The 22,544-nt window shown below is 46.5% G+C and overlaps 1 protein-coding gene across 1 annotated transcript in view; it reads left to right on the top strand.

Annotated features, from left to right (window-relative positions):
- The window catches only part of FBXO3 (F-box protein 3), a 344,255-nt gene that overhangs the window by 304,245 nt on the left and 17,466 nt on the right, over positions 1 to 22,544 (top strand). The window contains exon 9 of the mRNA XM_078783944.1: positions 21,849 to 21,964. Coding sequence (XP_078640070.1) covers positions 21,849 to 21,964 — 116 coding nt within the window. The remainder of the gene's footprint in view (positions 1 to 21,848; positions 21,965 to 22,544) is intronic.

Here is a 22,544-nt window from a genome sequence, read left to right on the forward strand (position 1 = left end):
TGTACATAGATTTATTTTTACTTTTCAAACTTGAACCATGCGACTGTGTTGCCAATATGCCTCCTCAAAGTCCCACAACGGGTAGATGCCCTCATTCATTGTCCTAAAAATAAACAAGTTTGATTTAAATCCTTTCAGCTGTTTTCAAGTATCACGTTTTCACCAGCCATGACAGGTTTCACATCGATCGGTGAAGCAGTTTCAGAGAAGGGCACTGTGATATTTTTAAATATCGGCTTTCAAGCTAATACAGCTGCCATACCACATGACATATGACCTTAAAAAATGTACATTCTGCATACAGTATGTATAGCTAGGGGATCAAGTTTGCGAAGTTTCGTGTCGATAGGATAAGGTTCGTTTTTCTATCCAAGATGGCTGCCAAACCACGTGATCTACAACATCATCATTTTCAAACTATATGCAACAGTGCTGAATGAATGAATGAATGATCGTTTTTAAGACCATTTTCCCCACTAGAGCAGGGGTTAGCCTTGTGGGCCCCATGACAATCATGGTTCCCTGTTTGAGGCAATGTTTTTATGACCGGATGCTCTTCCTAACGCCAACCCTTAGGCACCTCTTACGATGCGCAGGGATACACACCGGGATCATTCATCCCAGTAAGCTGGTACTCAATTTGCCCACCTCGGAAAGATGACAGGCTGAGTCAACCCCACTGGCGTTCATTTAGCGATCAACCGGGATTCGAACCCAGGATCCTCGGATCCCAAGCCTGCACCCTAACCGCTAAACCAACACCAGGATTCATATGCAACAGTGCTGCTAGACGATATTTGTAAAATTTCGCATCAATTTCGTAAGGGGTTTCAGAGATATAATTATTTAATATTTTCCTTCAATCCAATATGGCTGCCACACCATGTGACCAATGATGTTTTCGTGATCATTTTTTAATCGCCATGCCTAGTCAATGACACACGTAAAGTTTTGAGTCGATTAATTTGGTGGTTTGGGAGAAGATGTTTTTTACAGGTTGTAGGTTAAATCCAATATGGCTGCCAAACAGTGTGACCTATGATGTCATAAATTTAATGTTTCAATACAAATGGGTCATACATCATGTGCTTGCAATTTCAGATTTTTAAGATAAGGAATTCGATTGAAACATTTTTGGTTGGTATATCACTTCACCTATGATGTCATCATTATCATGCTTTTGTTCCCCCATTGGGAGTACCTGACAATGTGGCAAGTTAAAAAAAATTCCGTTCAGCGGTTTATGAGAAATAATTTTTTAATTATTTGCGTTTAATCCAAGATCGCTGCCACACCACGTGACCTATGACCCCAAAATTGTCATAAAAATATTCCGCAAGGGTGTCACTCCTACCCTGAAAGTTTCGTCTCAATCGGACATGTGGTTGCTGAGAAAAACGAGGTTTAGCCCGTACGGACGGACGGACAACCCGAAAACATAATGCCTCCGGCCACTTTAGGGGGCAGAGGCATAAAAAAAATTGTGATTAAATGATAAAACTCCTACAACAATCTCAAAACGATTGTAAATCCTTTCACAGCATACCCATGAAAGCCTTTTGGTAAGTGTTATGAAATTAATGTTCCATTTTTGGAGTTTCGCAGAACCCTTTTCAAAACCACTTTGTAACGTCAATGTCACAGTTGCCCTCAGTCCCCATCAGTGTCCCATAAATTGCTCGCTCTTTTCCACATTTATCAGGCCTGCAACAGTTCCAACGATGACCCTTTTTCAGGGAACTCGTCACTTTATCTGGCATTCTTTCCTCCTGTCCTTGGCTCGCATTGGCGGCTGCTTCCTTATCTTCAGAGTCTAGCACCACGAGGCCCCGATGGAGATTCCTTATCCTGATAGTCTCGAACCACATGGGCCCAAGCTTCCCCCCCCCCCCCCCCCCCCAATGAATCGCAAACCATCATTATAATTACTCTGCCTAACAGGGAGTTTTTAAAATCACATTGAAGGAGCTGGGGCTCCCACGTCGATCAGAAGAATGGACGCGACAAAAAGCTGGAATTCATCTGAGTTGCTTTAATCGAATCAAACACTCAGGCACTCTGAAAACCCGTTTATCGGTCAGCAATATTACAATATATCTATTATCCCAGGGGGTTTGCCCAGGCCCGGCGCCAGGGGGCGTGGCCCAGCGTCCTGGCTGCGGCCTGGCAAGTTGAGGGCGAGCCTGCCCGGGCATGCCCGGGCGTCCCGACCGAGGCCTGGCAAGTTGAGCGCGGGCCTGCCCGGGCGTCCTGGACGAGCCCGGCATGGTGATCGCTCCGCGTCCTTGATAGGTGCAAGGCGATTGTGAAAACCCAGCGGCAGTCGCTACACACGTCCCCCCAGAATCGACTTGCACCGGCAGGGTCAACTTGAGGGGGGTCCTGATGACCCGGCCGAAGCGACCCCTGGCGGGTCGTGGGAGGGGGTCCGGTGAGGTGGTGGGCGGTCGAGTGGGGGGCACCGTGGACGGGGGGCGGCCTCGCCGCGGCGGAAGGGCCACCCGTGGTGGGTGGTCGACGTCCACGTGCGCCGGCTTGAGGCGGTCCACTGCAATCCGGTCCGACCTGCCGCCGATGTCGATGACGAACGACTTGTCGTCCCGTCGCAGCACCCGGAAGGGCCCGTCGTACGGCGGCTGGAGTGGCCACCGATGTGCGTCGTGACGCACAAAAACATACTCCGCTGTGCGGAGTGCTGGGGGGACGTAGGACTGGGGGTCACCGTGGTGGGATGTTGGCACGGGGGCAAACCGTCGGGCGGCCTCCTGGAGGTCCGAGCGCTGGTGAGCTGCGGACCAGGGACTGGTAGCGTCGGGCACGAATTCGCCCGGGACGCGTAGCACCTGGCCATAGATCAGCTCGGCGGTGGATGCCTGGAGGTCCTCCTTGGGGGCCGTGCGAAGGCCCAAAAGGACCCACGGCAGCCGGTCGGCCCAACCGCCGTCTTGAAGGCCGGCCATGAGCGCGGCCTTCATGGAGCGGTGGAATCGCTCGCACAACCCGTTTGCTTGGGGGTGGTAGGCCGTAGTACGGTGGAGCTTGACCCCCAGGTTGCGGGCGACCGCGCCCCACAGCTCGGAGGTGAACTGTGGTCCGCGGTCTGACGAGATGTCCGCCGGTGCGCCGAAGCGGGCGACCCAGGTGGCGATGAAAGCCTGCGCCACGTCGGCGGTGGTGGTGGAGACGAGGGGAACGGCCTCCGGCCACCTGGTGGTCCTGTCCACCATGGTGAGCAGGTGTGTGAACCCCCGTGACGGGGGGAGGGGGCCCACCAGATCCACGTTGACGTGGTCGAAACGTCGTTCGGGCATGGTGAAAGGTGCCAGCGGGGCCTGGGTGTGTCGGTGGACCTTGGCCCGTTCGCAGGCCGTGCAGGTGCTGGTCCAATCGCGGACGTCCCGACGAAGGCCGTGCCAGACGAAACGCGCCGACACCAGCTTCTGGGAAGCTTTCCGGCCCGGGTGGGAAAGGCCGTGGAGGGAGGCGAAGATGCGGCGTTGCCAGGTGACGGGCACGATGGGGCGAGGCTGGCCTTGGGAGACGTCGCAGAGCAGGACAGTGTCCGCGCAGGGGATGTCGGCCAGGCGGCGGCCCGTGTCCGCCGCCCGGAGGGCTTGCACCGTGGTGTCGGTGGTTTGGTCCGCCGCCATAAGCGCAAAATCCACGCCCAGGTGGACCGCGTTCGCGCTGGCCCGGGAAAGACAGTCGGCCACGGCGTTGTTTTTGCCGGCGACGTGCCGGATGTCCGTGGTAAACTCCGACACGGCGGAGAGGTGGCGCTGTTGGCGGGCCGACCATGGCTCCGTGACCTTGGCCATGGCGTAAACCAACGGCTTGTGGTCGACGAACGCCGTGAAAGGTCGGCCCTCCAGGAGGTGGCGGAAATGGCGGACGGCCAGGTGTAGACCGAGGAGCTCCCGGTCAAACGTGCTGTATTTGAGCTCGTTCGGCCGGAGCTGCCGGCTGAAAAAAGCGAGTGGCTGCCAAACCCCGTTCACCCATTGCTCATGTACGGCGCCCACCGCGTAGTCGGAGGCATCCGTGGTGAGGGCGATGGGAGCGTTGAGCACCGGGTGAGCGAGCAGTGTTGCGTCGGCGAGGGCCCGCTTTGAGCGTTGGAAGGCCGCATCCATTGCTGCGGACCAGGCGATGTCGTGCTTGGCCGGCTTGCCCCGGAGGGCTTCGTAGAGGGGCCGCATGAGTTGAGCAGCGCGGGGCACGAAGCGGTGATAAAAATTCACCATTCCCAGGAATTCCTGCAGGGCCTTTATGGTGCGGGGACGCGGGAACGTGGTGATGGCCTCGACCTTGGTTGGCAGCGGCACGGCCCCGTTCTTGGTGATGTGGTGGCCCAAAAAATCAACGGCCGTCGTGCCGAAGTGGCATTTGGCCGGGTTGACGATGAGGCCGTGCTCGCTGAGGCGCCCGAACAGTGTTCGGAGGTGGAGGAGGTGCTCGGCCCGGGACGTGCTGGCGACGAGGATGTCGTCCAGGTAAACGAAAAGGAACGGCAGGTCACGCAGCACGCCGTCCATCAAGCGCTGGAACGCCTGAGCCGCGTTCTTGAGACCAAACGGCATCCGCAAGAATTCGAATAAGCCGAACGGCGTGATGACTGCCGTTTTAGGGACGTCGGCCGCCCTGACAGGTACCTGGTGATATCCCCGTATGAGATCAATTTTCGAAAAAATGACCCGTCCCGCCAGACGGGTGGAGAAGTCTTGGATATGCGGGATCGGGTACCTGTCGGGGGTGGTAGCGTCATTGAGACGGCGGTAGTCGCCACACGGGCGCCATCCACCCCCCGGCTTTGGCACGATGTGCAGTGGCGAGGCCCACGCGCTATCGGAGCGCCGCACGATGCCGAGGTGCTCCAACGCGTCGAATTCGGCCTTCGCTACGGCGAGCTTGGCTGGGTCGAGGCGGCGGGCCCTGGCATAGACCGGCGGGCCCGTGGTTGGTATGTGGTGCTCGATCCCATGCCGTACTGCGACGGCCGAAAACGTCGGCCGCGTGAGGGCCGGGAACTCCGCGAGCAGGCGAGCAAACTCGTTCGCCGCCGGGACGGTGCATGCCAGCTCGGTCGGCGCGGAGCTGCTCAATGTGCATACCAGGGAGCTGAAGGTTTCAGCGTTGATTAAACGACGCCGTTGGACGTCCACCAGCAGTCCGTGTGCGCAGAGGAAGTCTGCGCCTAGCAGAGCCATGGGCACGTTGGCGGTTACAAACGTCCAAGCAAAGCGTTGGCCGCCGAAGCAGAGGGTGACGTTGCGCGGGCCGAAGGTGCGGATAGTCGATCCGTTGGCCGCAACCAAGGAGGGGCCGCAAACTGCGGATTGCCTGTCCTGGTCAGAGGCGGGTATGACGCTCAGTTGGGCGCCGGTGTCGCACAGGAAGCGCCGTCCGGACGCTTTATCCGTGATGAACAGTAAGTTGCCCGTGTGGCCGGCGCTCATGGCTGGTAATGAACGCCGGCCCGGCCGTTTCCCGGCCTGCCGAAGGTGCACGGGGGTCGGCATGTCCGGGCCTTCTGTCCGAACCTGGCATGATAGTAACACCACGCTTGGTCAGGTGGAGGCCCCGGTCGTCGTGCTGGAGGTGGTCGGCTCGGTGTAACGGCCGCCAATTGCGTCGGCAGTTCGGCCGTCGACCGTGCCGGGTGCTCGGGCGCCATGGATGTTGCGTCGGACGGCGGTGGGTCCCATGTCGCCGCTGCGATGCGCTGTCCTGCGGCGGAGATCTTGTCGGCTTCTCTGGCAAGGGCCCGGGGATCTGTGATCGTCGTGCTTGCCAGGGCGAGGCGTACCGGGTTAGGCAGCTGACGGAGGAACAGCTCCCGGAACAGGAATGCCGGAGAGTGCTCGCCGAGCAGTGAAAGCATGTAGTCCATTCGCTCGGAAGGGCGCGTGTCGCCGAGCTCAGGCAGTTCGAGCAGGCGCCGTGCGCGTTCCGCCGATGGGAGGGCGAAAGCATCGAGGAGAAGCTTCTTAATCGCGCCGTATTTGTCAGCGGCTGGCGGGCTCTCGAGGAGGCTCAGGGCGCGGGCCGCGGTAGCCGACCCGAGCGCAGCTACCACATGGTGGAAGCGGGTGTCGTCGGCCGTGATGCCTCGCAGGGCGAACAGGGACTCCGCCTGTGCGAACCAAACCGCCGCGTGAGCCTCCCAGAAGGTAGGCAGTTTAAGGGCGACTGCCGTGTCCATGTCGATAGGTCACCAATGAAGGAGCTGGGGCTCCCACGTCGATCAGAAGAATGGACGCGACAAAAAGCTGGAATTCATCTGAGTTGCTTTAATCGAATCAAACACTCAGGCACTCTGAAAACCCGTTTATCGGTCAGCAATATATCTATTATCCCAGGGGGTTTGCCCAGGCCCGGCGCCAGTGGGCGTGGCCCAGCGTCCTGGCTGCGGCCTGGCAAGTTGAGGGCGAGCCTGCCCGGGCGTCCTGGACGAGCCCAGCATGGTGATCGCTCCGCGTCCTTGATAGGTGCAAGGCGATTGTGAAAACCCAGCGGCAGTCGCTACAACATCATTGATTTATAATACTGGATTGCTTTCATAGTTCAAAAGTGTTTAGACATGATGTAAACTGAGTAAATATGTACGAAATGTGATTTGGTTGTTATGAGAAAAGGGACCATCGATGTTTTCACATACTTGCTCCAATAAGATGGAATTATTGAACTTCCCCTTCCTCCTCTGTACTTAAACCATAGTCTGGACCCTCTTCCCCCCTTCCCTAATATACAAAATAGACCCTAGAGTGGTATACGTGGGTGCCTCGCACCCAGGCATATGGCGGTCCACCCTCCATAACAAAGAGGATACACCACTCAAGGGGTGATGCCATACTGCCATGGCAACATTCCCAAACTATCTAAGGAATGTTGGCCTCTGTTAAGATGCATTCTAAAATTATTTTACATCGTACAAGACCAGAGACTTTATTACTTGCAAAATCGAAGATTTTTCAAGTATATTGGTCGGTTGTGTTTGTGACTCTGTCTGTCTGTCTGTTTGTTTGCTTGTTTGTTTGTTTGTCACCGGCCTACAGGTCACAATTTTCAACCGATCTTCACTAAACTTCACCAAGCGGTAGAGTTGGTCAAATGCCAGAAGCCTATTGTTTTGGGGGTCAATAGGTAAAAAGGTCAACATAGGCCAAAGGTCACCAACTTTGCTAAATTTCTAAAATCCTCAATTTTCATCCGATTGACTTGAAATTTGAAGACCACTTGCATATCTGGTCATTGAATTCAACCACCAAGAATTTTTGAGGTTAACATAGGCCAAATGGTCAACATAGGCCAAATTTCTAAAATCCTCAATTTTCATCCAATTGACTTGAAATTTGAAGAGGACTTGCATATCTGGTCAGTGAATTCAACCACCAAGTATCTTTGAGGTCAACATAGGCCAAAAGGTCAACATAGGCCAAATTTCTAAAATCCTCAATTTTCATCCAATTGACATGAAATTTGAAGAGGACTTGCATATCTGGTCACTGAATTCAACCACCAAGTATTTTTGAGGTCACCATAGGCCATCATGTCACATTGAAAACTTTTGGGGGAGGGCGTATTTTGCAAGTATCGTGCTACGCATGACGTTTTCTTGTTACTTGCAAAATCGAAGATTTTTCAAGTATATTGGTCGGTTGTGTTTGTGACTATCTGTTTGTTTGTTTGTTTGTTTGTTTGTCACCGGCCTACAGGTCACAATTTTCAACCGATCTTCACCAAACTTCACCAAGTGGTAGAGTTGGCCAAATGCCAGAAGCCTATTGTTTTTGGGGTCAATAGGTCAAAAGGTCAACATAGGCCAAAGGTCACCAACTTTGCTAAATTTCTAAAATCCTCAATTTTCATCCGATTGACTTGAAATTTAAAGACCACCTGCATATCTGGTCACTGAATTCAACCACCAAGCATTTTTGAGGTCAACATAGGCCAAATGGTCAACATAGGCCAAATTTCTAAAATCCTAAATTTTCATCCAATTGACTTGAAATTTGTAGAGGACTTGCATTGAATTCAACCACCAAGTACTCTTGAGGTCAACATAGGCCAAATGGTCAACATAGGCCAAATTTATAAAATCCTCAATTTTCATCCAATTGACTTGAAATTTGAAAAGGACTTGCATATCTGGTCAGTGAATTGAACCACCAAGTATCTTTGAGGTCAACATAGGCCAAAAGGTCAACATAGGCCAAATTTCTAAAATCCTCAATTTTCATCCAATTGACTTGAAATTTGAAGAGGACTTGCATATCTGGTCAGTGAATTCAACCACCAAGTATCTTTGAGGTCAACATAGGCCAAAAGGTCAACATAGGCCAAATTTCTAAAATCCTCATATTTTCATCCAATTGACTTGAAATTTGAAGAGGACTTGCATATCTGGTCACTGAATTCAACCACAAACTATATTTGATGTCAACATAGGCCAAAAGGTCAACATAGGCCAAAAGGTCAACATAGGCCAAATTTCTAAAATCCTCAATTTTCATCCGATTGACTTAAATTTGAAGAGGACTTGCATATCTCGTCACTGAATTCAACCACCTAGTATATTTGAGGTCAACATCGGAAGGTCAACATAGGCCACATTTCTAAAATCCTAAATTTTCATTTAATTGATGTTAAATTTGAAGAGGACTTGCATATCTGGTTACTGAATTCAACCACCAAGTATTTTTGAGGTCACCATAGGCCAAAAGGTCAACATAGGCCATCATGTATCATTGGAAAACTTTTGGGGGAGGGTGGATTTTGCAAGTATCGTGCTACGCATGACGTCTTCTTGTTTGTTTGTTACTTGCAAAATCGAAGATTTTACAAGTATATTGGTCGGTTGTGTTTGTGACTCTGTCTGTCTGTTTGTTTGCTTGTTTGTTTGTTTGTCACCGGCCTACAGGTCACAATTTTCAACCGATCTTCACCAAACTTCACCAAGTGGTAGAGTTGGTCAAATGCCAGAAGCCTATTGTTTTGGGGTCAATAGGTCAAAAGGTCAACATAGGCCAAAGGTCCCCAACTCTGCTAAATTTCTAAAATCCTCAATTTTCATCCGATTGACTTGAAATTTGAAGACCACTTGCATATCTGGTCATTGAATTCAACCACCAAGAATTTTTGAGGTCAACATAGGCCAAATGGTCAACATAGGCCAAATTTCTAAAATCCTCAATTTTCATCCAATTAACTTGAAATTTGGAGAGGACTTGCATTGAATTCAACCACCAAGTATTCTTGAGGTCAACATAGGCCAAATGGTCAACATAGGCCAAATTTCTAAAATCCTCAATTTTCATCCAATTGACTTGAAATTTGAAAAGGACTTGCATATCTCGTCACTGAATTCAACCACAAATTATATTTTAGGTGAACATAGGTCAAAAGGTCAACATAGGCCAAATTTCTAAAATCCTCAATTTTCATCCAATTGACTTGAAATTTGAAGAGGACTTGCATATCTGGTCAGTGAATTGAACCACCAAGTATCTTTGAGGTCAACATAGGCCAAAAGGTCAACATAGGCCAAATTTCTAAAATCCTCAATTTTCATCCAATTGACATGAAATTTGAAGAGGACTTGCATATCTGGTCACTGAATTCAACCACCAAGTATTTTTGAGGTCACCATAGGCCATCATGTCACATTGAAAACTTTTGGGGGAGGGCATATTTTGCAAGTATCGTGCTACGCATGACGTTTTCTTGTTACTTGCAAAATCGAAGATTTTTCAAGTATATTGATCGGTTGTGTTTGTGACTATCTGTTTGTTTGTTACTTGCAAAATCGAAGATTTTTCAAGTATACACAAAGAATTAAGTTAAGCACCCCCCCCGTTTTTTTACAACCTCGCACATTACAAGTTTGTTGTCGTCAAAACAGTGTAATATACCCATGATATTACTATATTTTCTGGAGAAGTGATATTATGGTCACATAAAAACATAACAATCATGCCGTTTTCAATATTTTATTCTGAATAATTTAAGGTGAAATTTTTTGGGAATTTTAGGCATATTTTCACCTCAATTTAAGTATGGAGCTATAGGTCCATCACGGACAGTGTGGATGACGTTTATGTTTTCTAACGTACAGTCATTGTTCTGAGAAGACCTCTAGCGATCTTTGCGTCAATAACGTGTGTAGGACCCACGTGATCGGATCACTGACTCAACCCTACGTCTCATAGACCCTGTAAGCCGTCGTATGCGTTGCTGTGGCAGGTTGTTCCATTCCCGATGTAATGCACGTTCCAATTCATCCAGATTGGCTATTGGAGGGACCATCTTCGCAATTTGTCGTCCCAACATGTCCCAAACGTGCTCGAGGGGGTTCAGGTCAGGACTGTACGCAGGCCAGGGGATGGTTGTCACAGCACCTTGCTCCATCCGATCACGTGGGTCCTACACACGTTATTGACGCAAAGATCGCTAGAGGTCTTCTCAGAACAATGACTGTACGTTAGAAAACATAAACGTCATCCACACTGTCCGTGATGGACCGAGAGCTCCATACTTAAATTGAGGTGAAAATATGCCTAAAATTCCCAAAAATTTTCACCTTAAATTATTCAGAATAAAATATTGAAAACGGCATGATTGTTATGTTTTTATGTGACCATAATATCACTTCTCCAGAAAATATAGCAATGTCATGGGTATATTACACTGTTTTGACGACAACAACCTTGTAATGTGCGAGGTTGTAAAAAAACGGGGGGGTGCTTAACTTAATTCTTTGTGTATATATTGGTCGGTTGTGTTTGTGACTCTGTCTGTCTGTTTGTTTGTTTGCTTGTTTGTTTGTTTGTTTGTCACCGGCCTACAGGTCACAATTTTCAACCGATCTTCACCAAACTTCACCAAGTGGTAGAGTTGGTCAAATGCCAGAAGCCTATTGTTTTGGGGTCAATAGGTCAAAAGGTCAACATAGGCCAAAGGTCACCAACTTTGCTACAATTTCTAAAATCCTCAATTTTCATCCGATTGACTTGAAATTTGAAGACCACTTGCATATCTGGTCATTGAATTCAACCACCAAGAATTTTTAGGTCAACATAGGCCAAATGGTCAACATAGGCCAAATTTCTAAAATCCTCAATTTTCATCCAATTGACTTGAAATTTGGAGAGGACTTGCACATCTGGTCACTGAATTCAACCACCAAGTATTCTTGAGGTCAACATAGGCCAAATTTCTAAAATCCTCAAATTTCATCCAATTGACTTGAAATTTGAAAAGGACTTGCATATCTCATCACTGAATTCAACCACTAATTATATTTTAGGTGAACATAGGCCAAAAGGTCAACATAGGCCAAATTTTTAAAATTCTCAATTTTCATCCAATTGACTTGAAATTTGAAGAGGACTTGCATATCTGGTCACTGAATTCAACCACCAAGTATTCTTGGTCAACTTAGGCCAAAAGGTCAACATAGGCCAAATTTCTAAAATCCTCAATTTTCATCCAATTGACTTGAAATTTGAAGACCACTTGCATATCTGGTCACTGAATTCAACCACCAAGTATTTTTGAGGTCAACATAGGCCAAATGGTCAACATAGGCCAAATTTCTAAAATCCTCAATTTTCATCCTGTTGAACCGAGCTTTGATCAAGATTGTAAATTTAAATCTTCATGAAATGGACAATTTGCTGTATCAATGGTAAACTTTTGGGGGAGGGCGTATTTTGCAAGTATCGTGCTACGCATGACGTTTTCTTGTTTGTTTGTTTGTTTGTCACCGGCCTACAGGTCACAATTTTCAACCGATCTTCACCAAACTTCACCAAGTGGTAGAGTTGGTCAAATGCCAGAAGCCTATTGTTTTTGGGGTCAATAGGTCAAAAGGTCAACATAGGCCAAAGGTCACCAACTTTGCTAAATTTCTAAAATCCTCAATTTTCATCCGATTGACTTGAAATTTGAAGACCACTTGCATATCTGGTCATTGAATTCAACCACCAAGAATTTTTGAGGTCAACATAGGCCAAATGGTCAACATAGGCCAAATTTCTAAAATCCTCAATTTTCATCCGATTGACTTGAAATTTGAAGACCACCTGCATATCTGGTCACTGAATTCAACCACCAAGCATTTTTGAGGTCAACATAGGCCAAATGGTCAACATAGGGCAAATTTCTAAAATCCTCAATTTTCATCCAATTGACTTGAAATTTGAAAAGGACTTGCATATCTCGTCACTGAATTCAACCACCAAGTATTCTTGAGGTCAACATAGGCCAAAAGGTCAACATAGGCCAAATTTCTAAAATCCTAAATTTTCATCCAATTGACTTGAAATTTGGAGAGGACTTGCATTGAATTCAACCACCAAGTACTCTTGAGGTCAACATAGGCGAAATGGTCAACATAGGGCAAATTTCTAAAATCCTCAATTTTCATCCAATTGACTTGAAATTTGAAAAGGACTTGCATATCTCGTCACTGAATTCAACCACCAAGTATTCTTGAGGTCAACATAGGCCAAAAGGTCAACATAGGCCAAATTTCTAAAATCCTCTATTTTCATCGAATTGACTTGAAAATTGAACAGCATTTGCACATTGAGTCACTAAATAGGGAAACTAACTATTTTTGAGGTCAAAAGGTCAAAGGTCAACTGAAGGTCAACCTTCCAAAATCATTTTTCATCTGAAAAATCGTCACTTTTCATCCTGTTGACCCGAGCTTTTAGTGGGGGGGCCAATGTAGCAGATTGAAATGCCCGGTGAAATTGCTTGTTAATTTTTGGACACTGGTTGGGCTGTCTTTAGGGATGATATAAGTTCTAGAAAAAATTTGTCTCCAATTGTTTCAAGTTCTTTATGGCGGCCATTTTGGATTTTCTAAATGGCGGATGTCGAAAACGTAAAATTCCATTATCTTGGCTTCTAAATGACCTAGAGTTTCGATTCTGGTGTCCAGTTGTACATTTTTGGGGATAGAGAATTGAATGAAACCTTCTTTAATAACCTACAAGGGATAAAAATAGGTTTTTATGGCACAGCCGAACCAGTGTCCAAAATCTAACTTAATGCACATCTATCTTAATTGTTATTTGTATGTTCCAGATTCGTGACCCTGAGCTATGATGGAGCCAAAAAGCAAGAAAACCAAGAAAGAAACTGATTTCACACTTTGCATTCAGTGCCAGGATCCCCAAGGTGCACTAGTGACTGAGCCAGCACTGGGCTCATATGCAAAGTTTCTCCAGTTCATCCAGGAGAGGGCACGATATGGTGATGCCGACTTCAAACAGATCAGCGAACGATTAAGCTGTTTCACTGCCACTGACTTGAGGAACAATAAAGCAAAGTGGCACCGGGCATGTTATGGATCTACATGCAACACTGCTCACTTGGAGCGTGCTAGAGTTCGCCACCAGAAAGCCTGCGAACATGGCGACACCCAGCATCTTCATAAGAGGTGTGGACGTCCTTCTTCTGCACCTGCCGCTGCAAGTACCTCAGGTTCTACGCAAGACGAGACTCTTCGCTTCACACGTTCATCATCAACTCCATTCAACAGAGACCTTTGTTTCTTCTGTCAAGAGGTCACTAAGGAAAGTGTACATGTTGTATGCACGTTCAACGCAGGTAAACAGCTGAAGAAAGCTGTTGAAGAAGGCAGCAACCACAAGTGGAAAGTTCAGCTGAGTGCTGCCATCAGTGCACATGATGCTCATGCGATCGACGTCAAGTATCATCTCCCATGCTGGGTGCAGAATGTCCAACGTGCTCCCAAGAGTGGGACATCAAGTGATGACAAAGAACACATACTGCAAGAAACTAATGTTATCAAAATAGCCGCAGACATTGAGTTTGTCAGCCTTGTTCGCTCTCTACTCCAAGCTGGTGAAATTCTCAACATGTCTGACCTGAAGTCGGTTTACTCCAGGATTCTTGACAATAATGGTGTGCACAATGTCCCATCACCTACTACCCAAGGCATGAAGGAGAAAATCAACTCTCACATTGATGACGTTCACTTCATGAAACCAAAACGTCGAAACGAGTCAGACTGTGTATTCTCCACTGCCGTGCGTGATGCAGCTGTCGAAGATGCAATGACGAAGACAAATGAAAAAAACATCGAACAACTGTTTGAGAGTGCCTCTGTTCTCCGCAGTGCCATTGCTTGTCAGAACAAGCACCCATGGCAATTTGAAGGAGAAATGAACACTGATGATGCTGAAAAGCATGTACCCAAAGTACTCTATGCTTTCCTCCGCTGGCTACTGGAAGGACCAGCCACGAGCATTGAGCCAGAGACTATGCGCTCAGCCACTATTCATCGAGATGTTATAACCATCAGTCAGAACATCATGTACGGCTACAAGTCAAAACGCCAAGTCACGTACAAGCCCAAAGAGCCAGATGCACCATTCCGCCATCGCTTAGAATGGCCACAGCAGCTTGCCGTTGCCATTGTAGTCCATCAGTCCACCAGAAACAAGAAGCTTCTGGATTTCCTGCATGGGTTCGGTCTGTCTGTTGATTATAGTCGGATCTTGCGGTTGGAGACACAGCTGGCCAACTCAGTCATAGAGTCTACGACAGAACAGGGTGTATACTTTCCAAGAACCATGCGCATAGGGACGTTTGTCTTCTTTGCAGTGGACAACAGTGACTTCAATGAAGACACACCTGATGGGAAGCGGACACTCCATGCTACAGCCTGGGCACTCTACCAACGACGGGAACATGCACCCTCCACAGATGAACATAGAACACTGACACTACATGACCGAAAGGCCAGACACCGCTCACTCAAGGTTCTGACTGCTCCAGACTTTGTTCCTTGCCAAGCACCAAACAAACAATCTGCCACAGGTACCACGTATAGCTTCAAGACACGGTCAAACCCAGATGTCACCAAGCCGTACTCTGCGACGGACACAGTGTGGCTACTTTCACGCACAATCATGCGAACAGCTGAAGCTGAGGACGTACAAGACGACATCATCCCACCAGATGACCAGCTGCAAGCTGCAGAACCCCAGCATGCTGACCCTGTTGGGTCACTCGTCCACGATCCAAAACAACCACCTGGCAGTAGGATCAAGCATCACGATATCCCAACTTGGACAGCCTACAACTCACTGCTCTCCTCTTCGAAGCCTCTGACAGAGGTCAACGCCCTGCCATTGGTAGCAGCACCAGCCCATGAATGGCAAACACTGATAACAGTCTTGAAACAGACACAACAAATCAACTGCATGGTCATGGGTCCTGATAGGAAGACAGTGATCACCTTAGACATGGCCCTGTATGAGCGAGCCAAACAGCTGGAGATGACCAGAGATGACTGCAAAGGCAAGTGGGTACTGCGACTAGGGGAGATGCACACTGTGATGGCTGCACTGAGGGCTGCTGGGAATGCCATAGAGGACAGTGGTCTTGACGAGGCTTGGTCTGAGGCTGATATCTATGGCCCAACAACGACCAGACAAATACTGGAAGCCAAGCACATGAAGAGGGCTTTGGAGGCCCACATCACCACTGTCCAAGCCCTCTTCGACCTCTATGTGGACGAATTCTTCCAAGAGCATCCCCATCTGAGGGGCCCATGTACCCAGTCAGCACAACAGGTTGCCCAGAGCTGTCATCTACACAACCGAGAGGAGATGACAAGCGCGCAGAACAACATGCTAGCTGTCCTCGAGTCAAACGAAGTCCTGGAGGCCATGGCAAAGTTTGATGAGAGGAAAGAAGCCAAGAGTCCACTGTTCAAGTTTGTGCGATGCTACATGCGGATGATAATGCTGATATACACATTCATCCGTGCCACCCGTGATGGACAATTTGAGCTTCACCTGTCTTCACTGGATGAGATGTGCATATACTTCTTTGCACATGACAAACAGAAATATGCCAGGCTGACTCCCCGGTACCTTGCAGAGATGAAGGCCCTGAAGATGACAGATCCAGGGATCTACCAAGAGTTCATGGATGGGAACTTCAGTGTCCATAAGAATGAAATCCCCTTCTGTGCTGTAGGTGTGGACCATGCACTGGAGCACATCAACAGGATCATGAAGGTGACAGGGGGTATTGTGGGCATTACCCAGAATGCCAGTGCCCGCGAAAGGTTCTTTCTGACAGCACCAGAGCTGAGTAGGCTTGCTGAAGAAGCCCGTCAGATGGCTGGCTCACAATCAGCTACACGCAAGGAGCACCACGACCTATCAACCACAGTCTGGGCTCGGCAGGAAGACAGCATTCGTCGACTGAAGAATGTGATCAGAGAGTCCATGAATCCCATGACGCATGAGGGTGAAGACCTGACGACTATCATCACCAAGGTGGTGATGCCAGCTGAAGTACAGAAGGATGTCTGCAACCAAGATGAGATTGGTCAGAAAGCGTATAACACGTTTGTTGCAGAGCGCATCAACACAAATGAAATCAACCTTTGGGCCAGAATGGGAAAGGTCAAACTGAAGATGTGGAAGAGTGCCAGGAAAGCTGTGAAGCACAAACTGGCAGACAAGGTTGTAGAGCTGAAAGACGACAGGTCACTGTTTGCGCGCATGCTGATCGTGGCCCGCTCACGACCAGAGATCAACTTGAAGGATGCCATAGGTCAATATGAATTCACCGCGCTTCCACGAACCCTCTTTGCAATGGCTGGGACACTACTACCATGCACAGACAAAAGCAAGCTCATGGGCATCCTAGAAGATCTACCCAAGAAGTCAACTGGCACTGGTCAGCAGCCAGACGACGACAATCCTGAACATACTCCACCCCCTCCCAAGAAGGTGACTGTCATAGACGGCATGGCATTAGTGCAAGCAATGGGTAAGCCACAATGGGTCAAAACATGTGCCCAGTGGGCTGGCCATTTCAATGCAACACTGGACTGCAAGACCAACGGGTATGATGAAGTCCACCTCGTGTTTGACCGATATGATCTGCCAAATTCACTGAAAGAGGCCACACGGGAGAGGCGCCAAGGTGGCAAGCCGCCCACTGCTTACCACGTTCAAGACAGCACCCCGATTGGGAAACTGACAGCAAAACAGTTCCTGTCGCACACCAACACCAAAGATGAGCTAACTGTCTATCTGGCAAAGAAAGCTCTGTGTCACTTTGAGGGGACTACCAAGGTCTTCATCGTCACTTCAAGGCAGGATGTCTTCTCCAACTGCATGGATGTACAGCATCTCCGTAGCTCCCAGGAGGAGGCTGATACGAGGATCTTTCTTCACAGTCTAGATGCCGTCCGAAGAGGTGCAACACAGCTGTACATTCAGTCACCTGATACTGATGTATTCATCCTAGCACTCCACCGGTACCATGAACTATGCAAAGACACATACTTCATCACGGGTGTGGGGAACAAGAAGAGGCAAATCTCACTGGAACCAATAGTACATGAACTTGGTGTCAGGAAGGCTGCAGCCCTACCAGGATTCCATGCATTCACGGGAGCAGACCAGACTGGTCGGTTTGCCGGCAAGGGAAAGCTCACATGTTGGCAAGCCCTCAATAGGTGCTCTGTTGAGGTGGTATCTGCGTTTCATGACCTTGGGGCCTCTGAGGAGCTGAGAGCTGACACAGAAAGTGACATTGAGGCATTTGTATGCCAGCTGTATGAGCCTCGTACTACAGTTGTGGATGTGGGCAAGCTGAGGTGGAGACTGTTTACCAAGAAACAGCTAGAGGCACAGAAGCTGCCACCAACACGGGGTGCTTTACATGAAGCCATTGCTCGTGCACATTTCCAGGCCATGGTGTGGCATCAGGCTGATGTACCGGACCCCCAGCTTCCACAACCAACAGAACATGGATGGAGAGCAGAAGGAGATCAGCTGGTGCCCATCACAACCAAGGACCCTCCAGCCCCAGCTGCCATCACACATCTAATCAAATGTAACTGCAAGAAGACCCAATGCATGTCTCACTGCTCATGCAGGTCTCAGCATCTCAACTGTTCTGAGATGTGTATGTGTGGGGCAGATGAAGAGGTGTGTGGTAACACGGGTCAGGAGCGCCCCATGGGAATCGATAACACTGATGATGAGGAGGATGGAGATCCTTCAATGTAACAATGAACACTGCCAACTAAAAATATTGCACAAAGACATTATAAGTGTACATTTGAACACTAAAGTCCAGCCTTTATGTGATTTAGAAGTGAAAATGATGGAAAAAAATATATATATGTGTTGGCATAAGTGCGTGAAAATCCAAGATGGCTGCCATAAGAACCCTTTTGATCATATGTAGGTTTATAAATGTGTGTTTATTGGATTAAGTATCCGCAAATATGTACATTTGGACACCAAAATTAACACTCTAGGTCATTTAGAAGCCAAGCTAATGACAATTTCGGTTTTCAACAAACGCCATTTTGATAATCCAAAATGGCCGCTATAAAGAACTTGAAAAAAATGGAGACATATTTTTTCTACAACTTCTATCATCCCTAAAGACAACCCAACCAGTGTCCACAAATTAACATTTGAATTCAACGGGAAAACATTGGCCCCCCCACTATTTGATCAAGATTGTAAATTTTAAACTTCATGAAATGGACAATTTGCTGTATCAATGGTAAACTTTTGGGGGAGGGCGTATTTTGCAAGTATCGTGCTACGCATGACGTTTTCTTGTTTGTTTGTTTGTCACCGGCCTACAGGTCACAATTTTCAACCGATCTTCACCAAACTTCCCCAAATGGTAGAGTTGGTCAAAAGCCAGAAGCCTATTGTTGTTGGGGTCAATAGGTCAAAAGGTCAACATAGGCCAAAGGTCACCAAATTTGCTAAATTTCTAAAATCCACAATTTTCATCCGATTGACTTGAAATTTGAAGACCACTTGCATATCTGGTCACCGAATTCAACCACCAAGTATTTTTGAGGTCAACATAGGCCAAATGGTCAACATAGGCCAAATTTCTAAAATCCTCAATTTTCATCCAATTGACTTGAAATCTGAAGAGGACTTGCATATCTGGTCACTGAATTCAACCACCAAGTATCTTTGAGGTCAACGTAGGCCAAAAGGTCAACATAGGCCAAATTTCTAAAATCCTCATATTTTCATCCAATTGACTTGAAATTTGAAGAGGACTTGCATATCTGGTCACTGAATTCAACCACAAATTATATTTTAGGTGAACATAGGCCAAAAGGTCAACATAGGCCAAAAGGTCAACATAGGCCAAATTTCTAAAATCCTCAATTTTCATCCAATTGACTTGAAATTTGAGGAGGACTTGCATATCTGGTCAATGAATTCAACCACCAATTATATTTGAGGTCAACATAGGCCAAAAGGTCAACATAGGCCAAATTTCTAAAATCCTCAATTTTCATCCAATTGATTTGAAATTTGAAGAGGACTTGCATATCTGGTCACTGAATTCAACCACCAAGTATTTTTGAGGTCAACATAGGCCAAATTTCTAAAATCCTCAATTTTCATCTAATTGACTTGAAATTTGAAGAGGACTTGCATATCTGGTCACTGAATTCAACCACCAAGTATTCCTGAGGTCAACATAGGCCAAATGGTCAACATAGGCCAAATTTCTAAAATCCTCAATTTTCATCCGATTGACTTGTAATTTGAAGAGGACTTGCATATCTCGTCACTGAATTCAACCACCAAGTATATTTGAGGTCAACATCGGCCAAAAGGTCAACATAGCCACATTTCTAAAATCCAAATTTTCATCTAATTGATGTGAAATTTGAAGAGGACTTGCATATCTGGTTACTGAATTCAACCACCAAGTATTTTTGAGGTCACCATAGGCCAAAAGGTCAACATAGGCCATCATGTATCATTGGAAAACTTTTGGGGTAGGGCGGATTTTGCAAGTATCGTGCTACGCATGACGTCCTCTTGTTATCACATTGATGTGGAAAATAAATGCACGAAATGTATAAACCCAAATGCTATTTGTACGTTTATAACATTGAGTTTATAAATTAGGGAGGGATCTTTCCTCCACTTTGAATTCTCGAACTCACCGGCACAAGCGCTCCCGGTACACCGATCCTGCCGATGCCCCAGCAAGGCCCGAACCAGTGCTCTTGCGATAATTGTTTGGGCACTGTGATTGTGCTGATGCTTTTAGTTATTGTTTTGATTGTTCAAACTTTCACTGGCAGCTCAACTGCTCAGCAGCCAAAAAGTAGGCCGAGGACTGTTTTAAACTGGTGAGGTCTATGACATCTTTGCGTGAAATTGTTTCTATCCGTGGTATTAAACGTGATTCACTCGTCTTCGCTGCAAGATGGCTGCACATTGTTGGCGATGCTACTTCAAAGCAGAGGAACGAATGGAGATTTTTGTGATTTAGTGGGTTTGCGATCTCAAAATGCTACATTCCAAAGTGTTTTCCCTTTCCCTCTTTCAACTACTGGTGCTACTGCTTGCGGAAGCATGATTGTTACTATGCCAACGATTGTTCTATTTCTATAAGCTTCGGACAAATCTTTATTTGAGCGAGTATCGGGTGTGCAACTAACGGCAAAAAAAGAAGCAACAGACTCCAATCTGAGTTCAAAATACGAAGCCCCGGACATCAAAACCTGACATCAAAAAATAATGACAGAAAAAAATGAGCAAAATACTTGAAAAATGATAATAATAATAATAATAATAAATAATAATAATAATGACAAAGGGGACAAAATAATGACAAAAGAGGACAAAATAATGACAAAAGAGGACAAAATAATGACAAAAGAGGACAAAATAATGACAAAAGAGGACAAAATAATGACAAAAGAGGACAAAATAATGACAAAAGAGGACAAAATAATGACAAAAGACAAAATAATGACCAGAAAATTAAATAATAATGACAAAATAATGACAAAATAAAATAATGGCAAAAAAAGAAGAAATCATCAAAACCTGACATCAAAAAATAATGACAAAAAAAATGAGCAAAATACTTGCAAAATAATAATTTTTAAAATGACAAAAGAGGACAAAATAATGACTACCTTAGTCCACCTTTCGCTCCGTGGTGCGATGGGGGACAAAAAGAGGACAAAAGAGGAAAAATAATGACAAAAGAGGACAAAATAAAAATGACAAAAGAGGACAAAAAATTACAAAAAAATAAAATAATTACAAAATGACCCCAAAAAATAAAATGACAAAAAAAAAATTCATCAAAACCTGACACCAAAACCTGACATCAAATTAAAAATACGAAGCACCTGACATCAAAACATAATGTAGGCTAATTTCTGCAGAAAGTCTTATTTCTGAAATTGTTTAAAAAAAAATGAGCAAATTCCACAACAATCTGAGTAAGTACGTGAAAGCCAAGCATTTTTTTTTTTTTAGTCGCCCGAAAACCATTTGTACTTCTGTTTGTCTTTGTACGTCCAGACGAGCTATTTTAAAGCCGCGATAATTTCCTTTTGAGAGCCTTGTCCCAAAATCTTTCAGAATCCAACAACCTTTATTCCTTCCCTTATTAGTCACCATGGTGAGAACAACGCCAGGTCCTATCATGACCTCTTCTGGAAAAAAATTTCTGTTTTCCTGTGTAAATTGTTTTTGTTTCACGCGTGTGGCACCAACCGCTGACTCATGTGCGCGGGTGTTGCTGCATGAGCGAACCAGTTTGAATACTTGTACGAGTCCACTAGGATGCTGAACAAATTATCTGGGATAGTGCCAGATGGTCTACCCTACACACCTTGAGAATGCTTTCGTCACCTGTTGATCATTCATTTGTACTTTTTTTTTTTTTTTTTTGGTCATTCATTTGTACTTTTTTACATAAACGTTTTATTGGCCATGTATTTTTTTTTGATTAATTTGATTTCTGCTGTATGCCGTCAGAATGACAATGGACCCCACTGCATCGCCTGACGACAGCTGCCAGCTGGCACGGCGATGCTGGTATGTCATTGACGAACGGGACTACAAGCAGAAGGTCGAAGGACAGGGTGTCGTAGGTAAGAGAGAAATGTCGCTTTGCGTTCAAATGCATCTATTGGAGCATGTCACAGATCACAGTACAGACTTAGTGACCGCGCTGTGCTTTGTTGTTGCATCGTCAATTAGCACTGCCTCACATCTCTGCTGGGACTGCTGCTTCATGTCAAGCTGATTTGATGTTTGCCCTTCACAACCTGGATACAACACTAATAAAGTAAACAAAGAAAGCCTCTGCAGGACATCATAATCACATGACACCTTTTCAGGGCCATGGTTATCACTGCCTACCACCACCCCCACCCTACCTAATCTCTTTCATTTTCACGTTGATGTTCCATCACTTGTCTATTCGTAGTATCGACAAATTTTGTAAAGATTGTTAACTGAATCTTCTGTGCTTTGCTGGGATTCAAACGCAATGTGATATTTTTACCTACGCCGCCGAAGGTGGATGGAGGTTATGTTTTGTCTGTTTGGCTGTCTGTCTGTTTGTGAACAGGATATCCTAAAAAGTTGTGGACAGACTGAGACGAAATTCGGTCGACAGGCTGGGTATGTGACAAGGAAGGATTGATTAAATTTTGAGAGGAGAGGACA

This window comes from Myxine glutinosa, chromosome 8 (assembly GCF_964187855.1).
Source record: "Myxine glutinosa chromosome 8, kmMyxGlut1.1, whole genome shotgun sequence".
In the NCBI taxonomy this organism is placed as follows: domain Eukaryota; kingdom Metazoa; phylum Chordata; class Myxini; order Myxiniformes; family Myxinidae; genus Myxine; species Myxine glutinosa.